Genomic DNA, 19052 nt, shown 5'->3' on the forward strand with positions numbered 1-19052 from the left:
ATCAGGAAACATCCTCAGACCTGGGCCTGAGTCCTATTATCCAGTCGTGGAGCCCTCCTCTTCCTCTGTGGCCTACAAAGCCCCAAATGGTTTTCTGACTTAGAAAAATAAATATAATTTGACTTGTGGCAGGCTACGAATTTCTCAACCAACAGACGCTCCCGTTAAATATATAACATACATAACATCTAAAAGTATCATCGATCTAGCATGAACTTGGATTATTGAAGCACTCAATGCCCCTTGGATAAGATCGCCAACTTCTTCCCAGGTGCTCAAAATTGGACAGTTTTCCAGTGGACCATAAAGCTCCCAGGAATGCTGACTGGCACACGTGTTTGTATTTTTGCTGCTCTGTAAAAGCAACTTAATATGGTGAAGAGTACCTGAAAGAGATGTATTGTCCCTTTCTCTGTGGACAGACTTCCCCACACAGAATAATTGTGATAACTTCTCAGGCACAGAGCACAAGTATCATCTCTATTTCAACTATGGTATTTTTAAAAATGTCAACACAGATTTCTTCCCAGGAATTTTTTTTTTTAACAGATAAGTCTTTTTTTTTTTTTTGGAAAAAACAAAATAAAGCAGTAACAGGGAACACATCAGCCCTACTCAGATACTTTCTTCTGGCCAAAAATGATTACTGCTACTTGGGATGAATGGTTTCAGGCTGGTGAGCTGTCAAAGAGTTCTTTTCCTTCTGTTTTCACAGGCTCATTGGTCTGAGTCAAGCGTCCCCCATGGTACTGGGCTGTAATAGCCGCATAGGTACAGCCGTAGATGGCAGCCACCAACATCATGAGACACACAATCCCACATACCACCCCGGTGATGATGATGGTGGCCACGGCGTGGCGCAGATTGGCTGGCCTTGGCTTGGGTTTGATCTCACACTCCCAATGTTCTCGCTCCCCCGCGCTGTGGCTCTCCGGAGGCCTGGGGACAGCCCGATGGGTAGCACCTAGCTGCTGCACCTGTGAGGACTCCAGATCTGGAGAAGGAAAAGGGCAGGGCTGGTACAGCTCATGAGGGATTTGAAGGAGGTCCTTTCCCTTCCAGGTGTCCGGTGACACACAGATGACACTGTCTGTTATTCCCCCTTTAAGAAACAAAAGCAAACAGTGATAACAGAGCCTGATACAACTGAATTTCCACATCTTCAGCCTCCAAAAACTTAGGCAGATGGAATTTATAAAACAACTCTTTTTTCCCCTGGAGTCAAAGAATTTAACAACTATATTTTATGATTTTAGGATTTCTAAATTGGCTAAATGCTAAAAATGCCACACACTAAATGGGCAATTATGTATGACCAAGAATTCATTAGTAAGCCAAGTCACCTTTACCTTATAAATGCAGAGGGAAAAACAATGCAAAAGCTGATAGGAAGGGGCGCTGGAGGCCAGCCTGAGGGCGCTGTTACACACCCCTAATGAGCCCCGGCACACAAAAAATCTATTGTGCCAAATTCCCACTGGAGATCTAAAAAATAAATAAAACAAATGTCCTTTGTTGTGATGTTACATATTAATTACAAAGACCCTATGTCTCTACCAACACTCTTCAGTGATGCCAAACGAGGAGGTCAGTGATCCTGTGAGTGTTTTGTGTATCTGAAGATTTGACAGGAATATGAGTTTAGTTCAGGGAATTAAGTACAATTAACGTGTCTCCTCAGACCTTGAAACATTTAGTACTTTGAGTGCCAAGCTTTTTAGTAGGTTATTAGACTCAATTTCCACTCTCTGTAAGGGGATTGATTTCCTCAGGTATGTGGACTACTGTTGTTCAAGGGGATTTGAGTTCCTAGTAGAGTTCTTTTCTAGAAAGAGCAGTGGGCTAACAGATTCCATTTTGGCCAAATTTGACCACCGATTTACTATTTGACCTCAGGCAGATAAACTTCTCTGACTAAGTTTCTTGCCATGAAAACATCCTATTTGTATCTGACTTGGTAGTTTACAAAACACTGTTAGGTATGTCCTCACAGCTCTGCCATAATGGGTACTTCTCATCCAAGGTCATTCAGGTCTAACTGGATGGATCAATACACAAACCCAGCCCTCCCCTGTAATCCCAGTTTTTTCCACTACACTTGCTTCTTCCTTTCAGGAGCATCCTGAGGTCAGTGGAGTTAATGCAATGACCCTTAGTAGAACCTCACTCCCATGACCTGTGGCTCAGTTCCCTCAGCTGCCATGAACTCCTCCCCGATGATGGCTGTGAAGCCTGGCACCGCTCTTAGCCAAGATAGACTGGAGAGCCTTTGTACACACCATAGGTGAATTATGAAATTATACTAGAAAGTCACATGCAGGAGGTGGTCACTTCAATAGTAGAGCTTTCCATAGTATAGCACTTCAGAGTTTGGGGAATACTTTCATGTCTATTCTGTCTGAGCCTTATAAGCCAAGTCCAACAATGGCCCAATAGTAGGTCAGTCATTTTGCAGCCCAAGGGTTATGGTGGCCCAGATCACACCAGGGTTAATGGCCATGGCAAAATTTAACCCATACCTTTTTTGCTGTCACTGCTTGAACTGAATTGCCTATTGCCAGAGTCTCTTGCGCCCCTCCTGGCTTCTTCAGTGATTTCCTGAGGCAAGGGCTTCACTTCTAAAGCAAAAAGGTAACAGAGGAATTCTCTCCTTTCCTGAGCTGATGTGCAGGAAGCCAGAGGTGCAGGGTAGGTGCTCTGGATGAGCCCAAGCCACCATCAGGCTGCGCCGTGATTAAGGGTCCCTGTCTCACAGACTATTTCAATACTGTGCCTGGGTTTAGTTGTAAGACAGAAGGCCAGAGAGACAGAAAAGAAATGTGGGGCCTTGAGAAGAAGTAATGATGTTTAACCCAGCCAAAGAGCACTGAGAAGTCTACCAGGGGGAAAAAGGCCGCCTGCCATGGGACCAGAGATTTCCCCCAGCAGACTTAGACTAGACTGGGGTGGTTCACCTTATCACTCCAGGCTTCAGCACTGTCTTTCTCCAGTTCCAGGCTTCTTGCTGTTTAATATTAGGGTGGGAGGCACGACCTTGGGACCCAGAGTTGAAGGAACACACAGGCTTTAGCTTAGGACATGGCTGCAAGGCAGGGGTGTGGCCACCAAGAGCTCCATGGCTTCCTGTGTCCTCAGCCAGGACTCACATCCTAGCCTTCTATCACTATGTCCTCTGTGAGGACTCCAAGAGGCATATCTGCAGATGACAGCTTAAGGGTCTCAGTCCTTTTTAGATTCATGGAAGCCGACAAGGAAAGAAGCTCCAGCTCACCAAGCACTCATGTCCCCCATCTGACGACTAATAGCTCTTAACCCCTGTCTCGGAATAGATTGGATTCAATAAGTCTGACCCTTACTTAGTTGTGTGACCCTAAGCAAGTTACTTGACCAATCTGTGCCTCTGCTTGCTCATCTGGAAAGCAGGAGACTGGGGTAATAGTGAAATTCATCTCACCAGATTGCTTGGAGAACTTAGTTGGACAAAGTTTATCAGGTATTTAGCACAACTCCTAGCCCAGAATAAATGTTTAATATAGTTAGCTATCAGCATAAAGATGATTTGTTTACTTATGAATGGAAAAAGAGGAATACTAATTATAAAATCTATATGCATATTTTTGTGAAGGAGACATTATCAGGTATTCATCAGAGCATTTTTTTGGCTATTGGGCCCAAAGAAAGATGAAATTTCCCTACCCTTTGTGGTCAGATTGGGGCCACATGATTGAATTCTGACCAGTGGAACCAATGAATGACACTTCCAGGCCACAAAACCCCCTGCTTCATCCTCCATGTATTCTGTTCACCCTTGGTTGTGACCTGAGAGGCTACATGGTAAAGTTGGCAATATCAAAATCTGAAAGGGGCTATGTCCCTAAATGACTGCATGGATCCCAGCCCTAGCCCCCTACTTGCTTTACTCTAACATGAGTGAGCAACAGACCTTTACTGTGTGCATCACTGAGATGGTTGTCACATCAAACTGCCTGTCCTGAGTCATACCGTTAGTGTTTGTATGTATTTTTGTTTTTTTTTAAATAAGGTCTTGACCAATATCTATTCTCATATTTTGTCTTTATTCAGTGCATCAGTAGTCAGATTGTCTCCACTTAACATCTACTTGGAGGTTTTATTTACTTATTTTGGGACACCCAAATCTTGTTATCCCAGACCAATTTTGCCTTCCTCCAGAGAAAGACTGTTGTCTGGGCAGGGCAGCTCTGCAATTAGGAAGTGTTGAGCTGCAGTGTGGAATCTGAGGACCAAAATGGGCCTCAAGAGCTCTCTGAGGTAACACTGCAATTTCCATCTGGTGACACTGAGGGCTAGTGAGGAGCATTCATTTGCCTGAAGGTCACCAGTGAGTCTGTGGTGGAGTAGGGGGAGCCATATTCTACCCCATGTTGATTCTAGTATTCTGGACCTAGGAACTACTTTTTGTCAAGAAATATTTTTCTTTAATGAAAACCGTCTTTCTGCAATGGTTTGGCTTATGCTTATCATTTAGTCCAGAACACAATAACTAAAGCCACTTCACCTCTAGATGGAGTTTTATTTGCGACTTCCTATAAGAAAGATTTGTCACCTCGGCTGTAGGCCAACTTGAGTATTAGCTGGTTAGTGATACGTTCTTGGCTATTATATTGTTACAGATTCTTACCACTTCCTTCTTCGTAACTGCTGCAACCATCTACTGATTCCCTAATTCATGTCTGGAGCTCTGATATCTTCCTGAGTTATACTCTAACACATACATCCACCAATTCAACAGCACTCCTTGGATATGTAATGGGCATCTTAGCCTTGACATGTCCCCAAATGAGTTTCTGATTTACCACCTCCCACACAAACTCACCCATTTTCCTCACTTCCCAGCCTCCCCCTTATCAGCAACTGGCATCACCATTTATCTGGTTACCCCTGAAGGACAAAACAAAATTGGATCTCCCATGATATCCTCTCTTTCCTTTATCTCCCACTCCAACCCATTTGTAATTTCTATCAGTTCAATATTCTAAATATCTCCCAAAGTTGATCATTTCTCATCACCCTGGTTTGGGCCACCAACATCTCATCCCTGGATGACTAAAATCACTTTCTTCCTCATCCCCTTGCTTCTTCTTCTTCAGCCTTTGGTCTGCTCTCCCTACAATCACCAGAGTGACCTTTTAAAATGTAACCAGGTCATATTGTTCCCCTGACTAAGATTCTCTAAGAGATTCCCATCTCACCTAAAATAAAATGCAAACATCTCAGCCTGCTCTGTGCGTTCCGACGTGACCTGGCCCCTGAGTACATGTGCTGCCTTATCCTTTCTCACTCCCTTCCTCTGTTCTAACCACGCTTTTGTCCGTCTTTCTGTCCCTCAGTCAGGCCAAGCTTACTTTTCTGTCAGGTCCTTTGCACTTGCTGTCCTTTCCCCTAATTATTTTATGGCTCATTTTGCCTCTTGTTCTAGTTCTGCTCCTCCATGTCATCTCCTTGGAGAGCACTTCCCTGTCCTTCCCATCTGAAATGAAACCTCCATCCCACCACTCTCTCTCCCCCCCTTACCCAACTTCTAGCACTAACTACCATTTGAACATGGATATATATTTATCTTTCAACCACTGTTGCTACTGTCAGAATGTAATGTGCAAGATGGTAGGGGTTTTCTTGACTACTAACCTTTTCTTAGTGCCTAGAAAAGTCCCTGGCACATATGAGGCCCTCAAGTATAGGATGAATGAATGAATGATGCTTTAAAGTTAGGAGGAAAGAAGCACCGTGATGTAGAGGAAAGACTGTAGGGCCAAGACCTAAAGCCATTCATTCTTTTCTTGTCTGTGCTTCTATTCTGTGATCTTGTCACTGTGATCAAGTCACTGAATATCTCTGGGTCTTTGTTTCCCATTGATAATAGGCTAACATTGAGTTAGAGGGTGTTGGCAAACTTTTCTATAAAGAACCAGATAGTTAATATTTTAAGTTTTGCTATGGTCTCCGTCCCAACTATTCAACTTTGTCCTTGCAGTACAAAGCAGCCACAGACAGTACATAATAAAATGTGTGTAGATGTCTTCCAACAAAACTTTACTTAGAAAAATAGGAGGTGGGCCAGGTTTGGCCCTTGGCTGTAGGTTGCTGACCCCTGAGTGATTTCCAGAGCCACTCGTCTTTAATATTCTGGGATCCCTTGCTTTGCTTTGGACATCTGGTTAAAGAAATAGTAAGTAACTTTTGAAGGAGGCCCTGTTGTATTCGGTTTCAGTAACAGCGGCATTTACTAAAGCAGAAGGGATAATCCTCTAAGATTTTAGGGAAGATTCATAGCTGTCAAATGGGCAGAAGCAAACGGGCAAACAAAGAGGGGGTGGAAATCCTACAGCGAGATACCATGCCTCTAGTTGGATCACACTTGAAAATCAGGATTTGTTGTCTGTTCAGAATTGAGCAGTTATTTAGATGGTGATTGAATTTCCCTTTTTCTTAAGGGCCTACAGTTTCCAAATAAGTAACTTAATGGTGTTGTTAATCAAAAAGTGGAACGTAATCTCCATGAATCATTTTTGTAGATGAATTTACATACCTGAATCTAAACCCCCTCTATTGACTCACTTGCCTCTTGCCATACTGTGAAATAGCATCAATGTGAAAAGTCTTACATGGACCCCTCACACACTCCCCAACATTCCTTCAAAAGCAGAGAATAGATGAAGTTCATTCTAGGCCAGTAATGTACAGATGGAGGTTTCCAAATAGACATTACTGACCTTTATAGATGAATGTCTCCAGCCAGAGTTTAAGACTGAGCAAGTGGCAATTGCATTTCCAAAGGTTGTCCTTGAGAAATAAATGCCTCACTCTGGGCATAGATTCTAGGAGGGCTCGATCAAGCTGCTGAAGCCGGTTTTGTTGAATCGCAAATACAGTTAGGTTCTCCCAAGGCTCACCCAGGGTTGTGGGAAGGTGTCTTATGTTGTTTGATGACAAATCAAGCTCCTTCAACTGTGGAAGGGAATGAAAAAGTCTGCTTTCCAGGGAATGCAGGGAATTCTGGGTTAGGTTTAAGACCTGCAAGTGCTGAAGTCCATGGAAAACTCCAGGAGTCAGATTTGAAAGAGAATTGTTGCATAAGTTCAAGGTTGTGAGCTGTGGCACTGACTTAAATGCCAAAGCCGGAAGCTGATGTATCTGGTTATCTTGTAAGTTCAGCGTTAGAGTCTGAGGAGGCAAACCGGAAGGGATTTCAGCGAGACCTTGCTGGCTGCAGTCTACAGAATTTGAAGGTGAATGACAGTGGCACCTCTCTGGGCAGCCGCACACCACCTGGAGCAGGAAAATCATACTCGAAAGCAGGAGCAGTTCACCTATGACAAACAGAAAGAAACCGGGATAGGAGCTAGTTTGTAAGTGATGTCAGCATTTGTTCCCCTTTAAATTCACAGGTAATGTGATTCTGAGCAGTGAACACCTAAACCTGGAAGAGAAGTTTTATCATTTACCATCTTTAGTAGAGTCGGGCTCAATTGAGAACATCCCCAGTGTCATTAACAGTTGGAAACTCAGTGCTAACGATTGTCAGAGCCTTGGAAAAGATATTTCCTTAGTGGCTCAGTAATTGGAAGATGGAAGACTTAAGCTCTCAAATAGAAAGGTGAAAAAAATATTTTGGGTACCCTTTGTATGATGCAGCAGAATTGTCTAGGACCAGAAGTTTAGAAGAATGGTAGGGAGTTCAGATACTCACATTTCTTAAAAGTATGCTCCAAATCAGTGGTGTCCAACAGAACTTTCTGTGGCAATGGGCATGATCTGTATCTGCTGTCTAACATAGTAGCTGTTAGCTACATGTGGCTGCTGAGTTCTTGAAATGTGACTACTGCAACCAAGGAATGGAATTTTTATTTGCATTTAATTTTAATCAATTTAAATTTAAATAGCCATATGGTGCTAGTGGGCACATATGTTGGATAGGGCAGGTCTGAAGCATTCTTAGAAATTGATGTCTATCCTGTAGGTATAATAATTCCATGAATGAAGATTGTCTCTACTCCTTTTTTATTCAAGAGATTTTAAAAACAAAGAAAAGCATTATAAATAACATAACACCCATGTTCCTATAACAAAGTTCTGACAATTATTCATAGGTTGTTATAGTTCTTTCACCTCTTCTTTCTTTAACTCAAAGAAATAATGCATTACTGAAATGGTTGAACTCCCTTTGATTGGCATCCAGCTACATGAACCTCCCTCTTCCGTACCATTACTAGTGCATCCTTCTAGGCCTTTTAAAAACGATACTCAATAGCAACAATTGCAAACAGCCTTATAGCTCATGTTTTGAGCCAGGCACCATTTTAAGTGCTTTATATATATTAATTAATTAAGTCTTCATAACCTTGTAATTTTGGATCTATTATTATGCCTATGTTAAAAGTGATGAAACTATGCCCAGAGAAGCTAAATCACTTGCCCAAGATCACACAGATAGTAAGTAGTAGAATCATGATTTGAACCCAGGCAGTCTGCTTCCAGCATCTCTCACGGTTCTTACCTGCTGTGCTTTACTTCATGTAAATACTTTTATACACACACACAAACACAAACATACATGCACATGCTACATGATGTTTTACATAGCGGCTTTTAAAAATGGACATAAATGTAATCACCAGCATGTTTCGTTTTGCGGTTTACTCTAGTCACTCAAAACTGACCTATCCACGTGGATATATAGAGAGCTCATTCATTCCTTCTAACTTCTGTGGTGTATTCCATGGTGAGGCCATGCCAGATTTAATATTTAGCCACTCCTGTCCTGACGAGCATTTGAGTTGTTGCAGTTTCTTTCATGACAAACGATGTTGCAGAAGGCATCCTTGCACAGAGCTCCTTGGCCATGCGGAAATGCGGACAAGGGTTTCTACAATCAACAGGAGCCTCCTTGAAAGGTTCAGAGAGAATGCTGAGCTGACATTCTTAGATATTGTTAGGTCAGTCTCCAATGTAGCTCTATAACTCCCCTCTTTTTTCCTGAGACTTGAATTTTAAAACATGCAAACATCCATCAAAAGCATTTTGTTAAATTGGAGAAGGAATTCACAGGGCCAGGCAATAATATTTAAAACTCAAGATAATTACCTACTCATTAAGAAAGCTCTTGAGAGAGGTTTTTTGGTTTGTCTGTTTGTCTATTTATTTTTGGCTTTAACTGGGGAAGTGTACAATGTGGCTGTCAGATGAAATGGAGCCTTTGCCCCCTTGTCCCTTCAATTCTCTGCTGCTGTGGACAGTGCTTTAGGGCAATAGGGAAGTTGTTTGTAGAGCCATCTGAAGGAGATTCTGCTCTGTATAGCTTGGCTCAAGGGATGCAAAACATCACAGTCCCCTTCCCTCTTCCAAAATATAAAAGAGCAAAATCCTTGTTTTCCTTTCTATAATTTTGCAAATGATCTTAATGACTCCTCTAAATGCCAAAACATCATGTGCTCAGAGAAGAGTTGCTATCCTTCACTTTAGCTGTGGGTCTCAATCATTAATCAGTTGCAAAAAATCATCCCACTCCCACCCCTACCAGGGGATGATATATGAACTCTAACTTAAAGCACTGTGTTTTCTATGAAATGGCCCGTGACAGGCCAACTGCATATCTGTTTATGACTGGGTACATTGGTCCCCACCCCCTTCCTCTGACCCAACATGGCTCAAACATAAATCTTTCCATCAGAGACTTTTTTTACGTCTGTTTGGTCTTTTGAGAAAAACAACTTGAAAATAAGCTTTCCACAGATACCCTCCTGACGGGGTCCCACTTCCTAAAGCGCAAGGGGATTAATCATGGCTCACCTTCCATGACTGAGTCTCCACAGGCTTCCCCGCTGAAACTGAAGCCCACCTTTATTAATTTGCAGATCCACCAACCGAGGGTCCAGTTTTTCATTCACTTTTTTCTGATCCTGCTTGTGCTTTTCTTCAATGCGGTGAACAGTTGTCGCTTTCAGGAGACCACTCATTTAAGCAGCCCTTCCTCTGTCTCCATCTGGCTGGGATTGTTTTCCATAAGAGGATCTTTTGATTGTGCTCCCCCTCTTCTTTCTGAAAGCATCGCCCTCCCCAAGATCATCGCTGCCTTTCCCATTCAGACGACAAACCACAGAAAGAATGTTTGTCAAACCTCAGTGAACAGCTGTAGCATTCAAACATGACCCCAATGGCTCAGGCTTTTTGATTATTTAATCTGCTTGAAGTCCAGGGCACCAAAATAAAACTGCCTTCTTAATCCGGTCCTGGTTTCTGAATTCTGTTGACTTATTAACCATGCTGTGTCAACCCTCCTCGGGTTGGGGGCTGCTTGTTGTGGATCCTCGATCTGGGGGTCTAGCAACAGAGCCAGCAGAGTGTGTAATATGAGGACAAATTGGCCTGCTGGAGGCTGACACGGTTTCCACAGTGCACTGTTTGGTCATCGAAGGCTTATTCAGCCAGCATCCGTGGGGATTAGCTCTGTTGACAGGGTCTTGATGCCCTGAAATTCATAGCCATGGTTTCCTTTCGTGGACATCACAGTCTCTTCTCCCTGGTGCCACAAATACTTCTCAGCTGCTTCTTTGCTTGCTCCCCACCTCCCCTCCTGCCCCTCCCCTCCTTGAATTGACCTTTTGGTTGCATGCCTTTGGAAATACTTCTCAATCTTTCATCGTTTCCCTGATGCTGAGGTTCTGGCCCTTTCCTCATTTTTCACATATGAAACAATAAAACTGCCCCTGTGAGCATCAGGCGTCAATGAACTGTGACTGTTCTCTAATTGAAACCGTTGGAAATTTTCCCACCAGGGACTGGAACGTTTCTTTGAAAGTGCAAGTGCCCACCCTTTGCTGAGGTGGGGTTTCAATGTCAAAGCTGCCCTTCAATACACCAAAGTGCTCTGCGTGCCCATGGTGATACATGTGAAAAAGGTAAAAGCCAGGCTTTACTTGGGGCAGCGTGAAATGGGGTCCCTGGCCCAAGGCAGAGTAATAAGTAGTTGAGTGTGGGGTTTGGAATCAACTGGGTCTGGATTTGAATTTGGCTTTACCATTCACCAGCTTGATGTCTCCAGGCAAGTAACTTGCCCACCAGGAACCTCATGTCCTCACCTCTAACATGGGGATAACAGTGGTTCTTGCTTCATAAGATTGTTCCAAGGGTTACGTAAAGAAATACATGTCATGGCCCAACGTGCCTTCATAAATGGTCACAATTACCCAGGAGAGTACTTTCCAGGACTTCTATATGCTGCTAGCGTTTGACTCAACCTTGTCCTCACCCAGTCTTCTCTCCAGCATACTTTGAGCATTGGAAATACAATGAGAAAAAGTCAAGTAGGCAACAAAGAGCCATTTAAATCTTAGTAAGGACTAAATGGTTCCTTCTTTCCTCCCTTCCTTCCCTGACTTTTTCCTATCTGTCTGCTTTCAGGTGCACAGAATTTAATAGTAATTATTCCTGGATAACATGGGACCATATATAGCATTCAGTCACTAATATGTCACAATATAGCAAACACCTGTGAACATTACACTTACTCTAAGAACAAGAAAGATGTCGATAACTTTTGTCAATCTGCATGCCTCTGTCTTTCCCAGGAATCAGCAGACATTTTTTTGTAAAGAGCCAGACAGTCAATATTTTAGATGTTGAGACCAACAGCTCAACTCTGATGTTGTAGCATACAGCAAACCACACACATTCTGCAAACAAATGGTGTCCCTGTGCCCCCAAAAAATATTCTTTACAAAAACAGGGAGGACTGGATTGGCCCACAGGCCATAGTTTGCAAACCTTGCGCTATCCTGTTGACTGGCCACTACTGTCACTGCTCCACCACAGCCAGCTGTCACCCACCCCAACTGCCACTGCCCTGTCTCTTTAACTGTAAAATGAGAGGGCTGGCAAGGATGATCTTTAGGGCCCACTTTTGTCTAAAACCTTGTCGTTCTGGTCAGAACACTTGAGTGGACTTGAAAGGCTTTGCATTTGAGTGTCTCTTTGGGTTACAGTAGAGCTATTTAGCTGTGTCCTGCAGGGTGCAACTAGGGTCCAAGTCTCATGGACTCAGAGGCCTGAAAAAGATGTATCTATTGGTGGCACAGCTGGGCATAGGTAGTGAGGACTCCTATAGGGAAACTGCAGGCAGTCCAGGATACCTACAGTTAAAGCCAGGCTGTGTAGCTAAATGAGGAAGCCCGCTTTCATGCTGCTGACTCCCTGAAGATGCGTGGTCTTCGGCAAACCATAGAATCTGAGCCTCAGCTTCCTCATCTGTAGAATGCCTGCCTCACAGAATGCAGGGAGGATCAAAGGATATATGTTAAGTTAAGCACAGGTCTGGTAGAGCAAATGGTCAGAAATGGCATCTCCTATTAGCAATGTGTCTTCTTGGACCACAGAGTCTTGACTCCCACCTAATTATCTGAGTACCTTGGGAATATACAGAGAACCCTCACAGCTGGTGGGCTCCTGGGAGCAGTGGCTTACTGCCCAAAGGGGCTTCCTGGTTTGCTTTTGCCCTTGCTGACTCTAACTGGTGATGCAGAGATGGGCAGTGCACACTCAAAGTGGAAGGTTCCCAGATTTTGAAGGACTTTGGAAGCAGAGGCTGATTGATTTATTCTATCTGACCTCAGCCCAGAGAACAAAAGGAGGCTGTGTGATCTGCATGCTGATACCAGCAGGGCCTTCTCTCCCTCCCTCCTTTGGTGAGCCAGATTTGAGAAGTGGCAAGACAGTGGTGCTACAAAAGAATCACCCAAGAGAGATGCTGCATGTCAGGTCAGGCCAAGGCACTTCCTAGAGGGCCAAAGCCACTCCTGTGAGGGGCTCCTGTTACAAGACCTAGTCAGAAGCCCAGTTCCTCACACCAGAACTTGCTTCAGACACACCCTTGAAGGACTGTGGAGGCTATTGTCACGGTATGATTTCAAGAATTTCTTAGTTTCTGTGTAATTTCACACACATATATTTCCTATACACTTTTGACCATTTTAAGTCAGAATGTTTCCTCATATAATTTGGTCTATTTAACATTTCACCTCCCTCCAAAAAAACTCCAGCCATTATTAACATTTAAAATGGATGATGTCTTGAAATCCAGCAAATATGTAATAGCTCTTTCTCCCAGGTAACATTATACAGCTATTTGAAAAGAATAAGTTAGAGCTAAATATATCCACCTGGGAGGATATTCATCATAAATTGTTCGGTTAAATAAAGACATTTGAATAGGAATGCACATTGTGTAGTACTGTTTATGTTACAAAAAAGGTCAAAGTTGGATGGATTAACTCTAAAAATGTGCATTGGTTTGTCTGAAGGTGGAATAAATGGGGAAAGACAAAAGCTAAATTGATAATATTGATTACCTAGGGGACAGGGATAATTTAAGATGAAAGAGAGGAAAATTAACTTTTTCTGTTTATACCTCTACATAGACAACTTGTGACAATAAACATGTATTACATCTGTAGTTTTAAAAATACAAAGGAGAAGAGCTGACTTTTGTTAAATAGCAAGAAGAGGTTCATTTCGTTTACCGGAATACTTGAGAATGCTGATCCTCTAGTGACTAGCTGTGTAAATATCGCATCCCTAGAGCTCACCTCCTCTCACTCCAGGAAGATTAGCCCCCAAATTGACATCTGTCTTTCTCTGCCAAATGACCTCCACATGTGACCAGACCTTATATCTCATGGGAGCGTTTCTCCCAGTTTTAATGTCTGCTTTGGCAAAATCATGGCTAAGTGCTTTCCCCACCCCTATGGGCCACGTCCAAAGCAGGTGCTGCAGTGATCTGATGTGGGGCAGGCAGCCAGGCCGAGTGACAGCTGCAGCCCAGGATAGCCTAGAGGAGGCCCTTGGCACCACAGGTCCACATCAAAATTGTATTTAGTTATGGAGAAGATTTGGCACTTGGAAAATACTTCCCTATGGTTGTGGATGACCAAATGGCATCCAGGTATAAAACGTATACAGAGCTTTTTAAAAGACCTCAGTATTATTTCCTTCCTGTCTTCCCTCCTTCCTTCCTAGTTTCTTTTTTTCTTTTTCTTTTTGGTCTTATGAAGCCTATAGCAAAAGAACTAGAAATATACTTTTAAATGGCTATCATATCATTTATTTAGTGCTTACAATAGGCCAGATATTGCGAAGGCTTTATATTAGGTAAATTACAAATCCTTAACGTAACTACTATAACAAATAAACCTACAGATCTCAGTGACTTAAGAATAACAACTTACTTATTTTTCTTATCACAGTCTAGTTCAAGTTGTCAGGGGCCCAGGCTCCCATGCCACATTTAGAGACCAAGGCTCCTTCCATGTTGCCACCGTGCCCTCCTCTTAGTTCTCAGAGTCCTCTCCATCAGCTTGCTGATGGTGGAAGAAGATGAGGGCCAGGCATGGGTCAGGCCTGGAGATGGTACTTATCAGAGCGCTTATATTCCATTGGACAGAATGAAATCACATGATCATATGTAACAGCAAGGGAAGCTGGAAATGTAGCCTAGCTGTGTGCCTTGGAAGAAGAAGAGTCAGATTTTGGAGAGCATTAGCAGTCTCTGCCTCCATGTTTTATTTGCATTGTCTCACTTAGGTGACAGTAACTTACTAGTCTGCAAGATTAAGATAGTTTCTTTTATTTCTTCCCATAAGATTTCTTTCTACAATACTATGTAGTATGCTCTTAAATAAATGTTGAATGTTGAATGAATGAATGAATGACAAAACTGCAGCATAAAAAGTTAAGCAACTTACTCAAAATCTCTAGCATATTTATTGCAAACACATGGATTGGGAGTATCCATGTTAGTTACAACATTCAGGGAACCTATAGTTTTATGTATTTTATGTCTTAAGATCTTTTTTTTAAAATACCACCCATTCTTTTTTACAGTAAGCTACAAATTTAACTATCTGGAAGCTCTAACTCACTCAGAAGATAAAAACACTTTCTTTTTGAGCCATTCAGTGGAGAATCAAGGCTGCCATACGGCTTCTCTAGTGAGAAGGCAGTAAGGATATGTATACCTCCTCATTCTTTCTTGCCTTTTGCATAAGGTGAAACCTCAGCTTCAAGGACTACCTAGGGTCATTCAGTTTACTTCAGTATAACTTCTACAGAGTTTAAACTCCCTTTATCTAGCCCTGAGATGTCTGATACAATTAGTGGAGTAGTGGATACAAAGTGTGTACCTCCAGCCTCCCTAAAGCTAAGGAAGACAGTGGCCAGAATGTATGAGACTCCTTCTTAGTGTCCACTGTCCATTGAGCCCAGGTATGAGCTCAGGGCCATGGGAACTAGAAAAGACATGGCATGCTGGCTCTTGGCCTGCAAAGAACTTACCAGTCTGGAGGGTGCTGTTTCACAATTCTTATTTACTTTATCAAAGTCAGTGCTGATCACCTCATCACCTTGCACCTATTACCCACACGAAGCATGCCTATGACTTGCTTGGATGCTGACATTGTCCACCTCTTTGGAAACCAAGTCTCTGAAGTCCTTTGGCTGGTAGCAGAGGCAGACCTAGATACACTTTTTTTCTTTTTGGCCCATCCACTCTGTCAAGGTTAGAGGAAGTACAGACTCCCCAACTTCCCATTCCAATGTCTTACCAACCTCAGCCTTCCAGCATTTGGTTTGCCTGCATACAGGATGTATGTGAAGATAAAGATGCATTTCAGATAAGTATGATTAAAGGTAATTAGTGAGCTCATGCAGCTGGTGGAATAAACATAGGCAGATGCTCATTGATATACAGCTAATGAAAGAAACAAAAAGATCAAGAAATATGGCAGCTGAGGAAGCCTGGCCAAGACCTCACACTGACACGTTGTTTTACTTAAACCTTTGATTGGCTACTTTTGTCTCTGCCCCAAGAATATAAATTGGAATCAAATTCATGTTCATGTTTGATTGTTTACTTATGCTACACATAAAATGAGTGTTTTGTGTAGTTCTTCTGGACAGATTTTTATTTGCTTTTGTACTTTTATTGTAACATGATAGTTCGGTTTTAGAAATAGATGACAATGTGTTTTTCATATTTTCAAGTTATAGTTAAGTATACGTACATTATGATGCAATAATGAATCTGTGCTTTGCCTGTGTCTCTTTAAGATTTGTTCTGTGTTGGTTCTTTGATACATGTAGCCTGAAAATGTTATGGAAAACACAGCTGTCTCTGTCAGGACTTACACTGTAACTCACCAATTACAGATTCCAAACTTTAGGAATCCTTTTCATTATTCCAGCCTTTATCTGTCGCACCATTTCATTTTAGAACAGTATCCCTGTTAAAACCTTGGAGTCTGTAGTGAAACCATCTAGGTTCAAATGCTGCCTCCAACATTTACTGGCTGTGTAATCTTGAATGAGTTATTTGACCTCTCTGATCTTCAATTTCATCATCTGTACAAAGGAACCCAACTGGCAAATTTGCAAGGATGATTAAATAATAGTTCTATGAAAAATCTTCAAGTGCCTCTGTATGTAGCAATACATTCTCTTTTAATGTGTCTTATGACATGTATCAGCTAGGCACTTAGGCTGTATCTACTTGCACTAATCTGGAATGAAAACAAGTGAATTAAATGCAAAGGAGCATTTTGCTTGTGTTCACCATCTTCAGGTTATAAAACATGTATGTATGTGTATGTGTATTTGCCTGGAATCATTTGCAATCTAAGTGAATTCATGCTCTACATAACTCTGCTTGTCATCAGCATAGTTCCATAAACAAAAGAAGGTTGTCTGTGGGTGTTGTGTGACTGTAACCTTCATGTGGGAGTTTTGTTAACAAAATAAAGGTCCTGCATTGCCGTTGACACAACTTCCATCCAGGTTTATAACAGGCAACTTCTCATTCTGGTGCAGTAATAATGGTCTCATGCTTTTATTTCATCTAAGAAGCCCATATTGGGCCACCTATTATGTGCTTGTGCTGGGTTTTTTTTGAGGCTTACCTACCAACCTTTCCTGTAGTCAGTGGGTCCTTGGTAGGAGGCCCTTTTCCCGTCCTTGTGTAATTAGGGAAAGCATGCAGTCATCTCCCCAGGGCTGTTTAGCTTTCATCATGAAGCATGACTATCAGAGTTTCGAGGTTGATAGGAGTGGAAACATTTGTGTTCAACAAGCAGTCTCCTTCATGTGTTGTCAACATTTCATTTGTGATTCTAATTAGGGCCGAGGAGAAAATAAACTCAGTGTACTACTCTCCACTGTGATAGCTGATGTTTATAAGTTTCTATACATGGCCCTGAGTTGCTCTTACCACGAAGGCATTTGGAAATGCAGCTGCATGCTGCTGCTGTGTGTGAGGAAATGCTAAGATGGGTGAATCTACCGGGACATTACTGAGAATGGGCAGTGTTGGTGTTAACTTCTCAGAGACTGGTATTTCTCTACTTGTTGACACCTTAAATTTCCTGAAAGTGAAAGCATCCTTGTATAAAAATAGGGTATGTTTGAGGGACTCTCATTGTGACCCATATCTCATCTCATCTCCTCTGAAAGTCTGCTATAAATTTCATTGTGTATTATTTCTTTATTAAGGAGGCATCTATTGAGTGTTCCTTACCTGTTAATCTCTGTGTTTGGGGATATTATGGGCATAAAAATCAGACACAGCAAAATAAATGGATTTATAATCCAAACAGCCTCTATAATCTTGCAAGGAGACATATATTTTCAAACATATGAAAAGTGCTAGGAAGAGGAGGTACGTGATACTGTAAGAGAATATAGTCACAGAATCTGACTTGGGAGGTTGGGGGAGCCACACCTATGGGTGTTATAACCAGGCTGAAATCGGAAGGATGGGCTAGGATTTATTGCAGAGAAGGGAAGGGATGAAATAAAAACATTCCAGGTAAAGACATGGCATGTGGAAGGCTGAGAGGCCAGAGAGATGGCACAGTCCCTAGGAGCTCTTTAGAGGCTAGTGTGGCTACAGCACACTGAGGGGCGAGCTCAGTCAAGCAGATGCTTGAGAAGTGGTGAAGAAGCTGATTGTCCAGACTCCCACCGCCATGTCCCACTATAACTGTATTATTACTATTATTGAAAAGCTTGTGTGCACTCTCTCTGACACGCACCATACACACACACCTCTGCAAGAATGCTGCTGTCTAGCGGCATGCACTAGAAGTACTATTTTAGAGAAGTCAGGGGATGGCACGGGCATTTTGTATTTCTCACTGTGGGCATGAGGGCAGTCCCCAGGTAGAGCGTCCTGTGATTGCCAAGGGACTGCTGGGAGTGGCAGGTTAGCAGTGAGCTCATGTGGGTTATCTTACTGAAACTCTACCAGCAGAGCCAATCCACTGGCTTAAGAAAATGAAGTACTTGGTCCAGAAGAAGTCCATCTGGAAGGGTAACAAATGTCAGACAGCAAACTGGGACCAAGAAGAAACTGTGACTCTAATTATCTGGTTTTTTCTATACTCTTCTGCCACGTCTGAGGCAACAGAGCACTGTGAATTAGCAGCTTATTCTTTGCTTGGTTCCTCCTCTGTCTAGAAATTTGATTGCTCTGACTGATACAGTAAGTCTCTAAATTCTCAGGACTGAACTGAAATATCTAAAACTCATAGAAGACTCAGAAAGTCTCAGGCAGTGAGGGCTTAACTTGGAGACCATTGTAAATTCCTCCTCTATTCCATGAGTGGAACTATTATTTTCTACGTCTTACTGAAGAAAAAAACTAAGTCTTGGGGAGGGTGAGTCACTTGCCAGAGATCAGTTGGTAAATAGTAGAGCAGGACTTGAACCTGCATCAGCCTGGTTTCAAAGCCTTTAACGCCTATGTCTTTTATCGACTCTTGTTCTTACTAGCCCTTTACCTTTCATCAGGGAAAAAGCAAAGGAAAGCCCCTAAAGAGACTTAGCTCAGACACAATTGATTTGGTAGAGATAATTCACTCACCCCTACCCAGCAAGACTCCTGCCCTTGTAGGTCTCCGTTGCCCGTTGTTTCCTGGGGCCAAGGGCCACCGAGAGAAGAGGATGGCCTGTCGCCCGTCTGCTATGGCTGT

The 19052-nt window shown here is 42.5% G+C and overlaps 2 protein-coding genes across 2 annotated transcripts in view; one reads left to right on the forward strand and one right to left on the reverse strand.

The window, feature by feature from the left end:
• CACNA2D3 (calcium voltage-gated channel auxiliary subunit alpha2delta 3) overlaps positions 1–19052 on the forward strand; it is a 778957-nt gene that overhangs the window by 651414 nt on the left and 108491 nt on the right. The window lies entirely within an intron of this gene.
• Positions 567–9892, reverse strand: LRTM1 (leucine rich repeats and transmembrane domains 1). Its single transcript, XM_006196420.4, has 3 exons — positions 9829–9892; positions 6753–7349; positions 567–1102 (listed from the first exon to the last, which is right to left on the reverse strand). Exons 1-3 carry the CDS (start codon positions 9833–9835, stop codon positions 669–671), a joined length of 1038 nt encoding a protein of 345 aa, XP_006196482.3. The 5' UTR covers positions 9836–9892; the 3' UTR covers positions 567–668.

This window comes from Vicugna pacos, chromosome 17, assembly GCF_048564905.1.
Source record: "Vicugna pacos chromosome 17, VicPac4, whole genome shotgun sequence".
Classification (NCBI taxonomy): Eukaryota; Metazoa; Chordata; class Mammalia; order Artiodactyla; family Camelidae; genus Vicugna; species Vicugna pacos.

What these genes read in the sequence shown, in the direction of transcription:
- LRTM1 (XM_006196420.4), bottom strand. An exon ending in GGAGACATTCATCTATAAAG is followed by an intron (nt 1,103 to 6,752) that starts GTCAGTAATGTC and finishes TGTTTCTTAAAG; the next exon opens with GGGGAATAACAGACAGTGTC.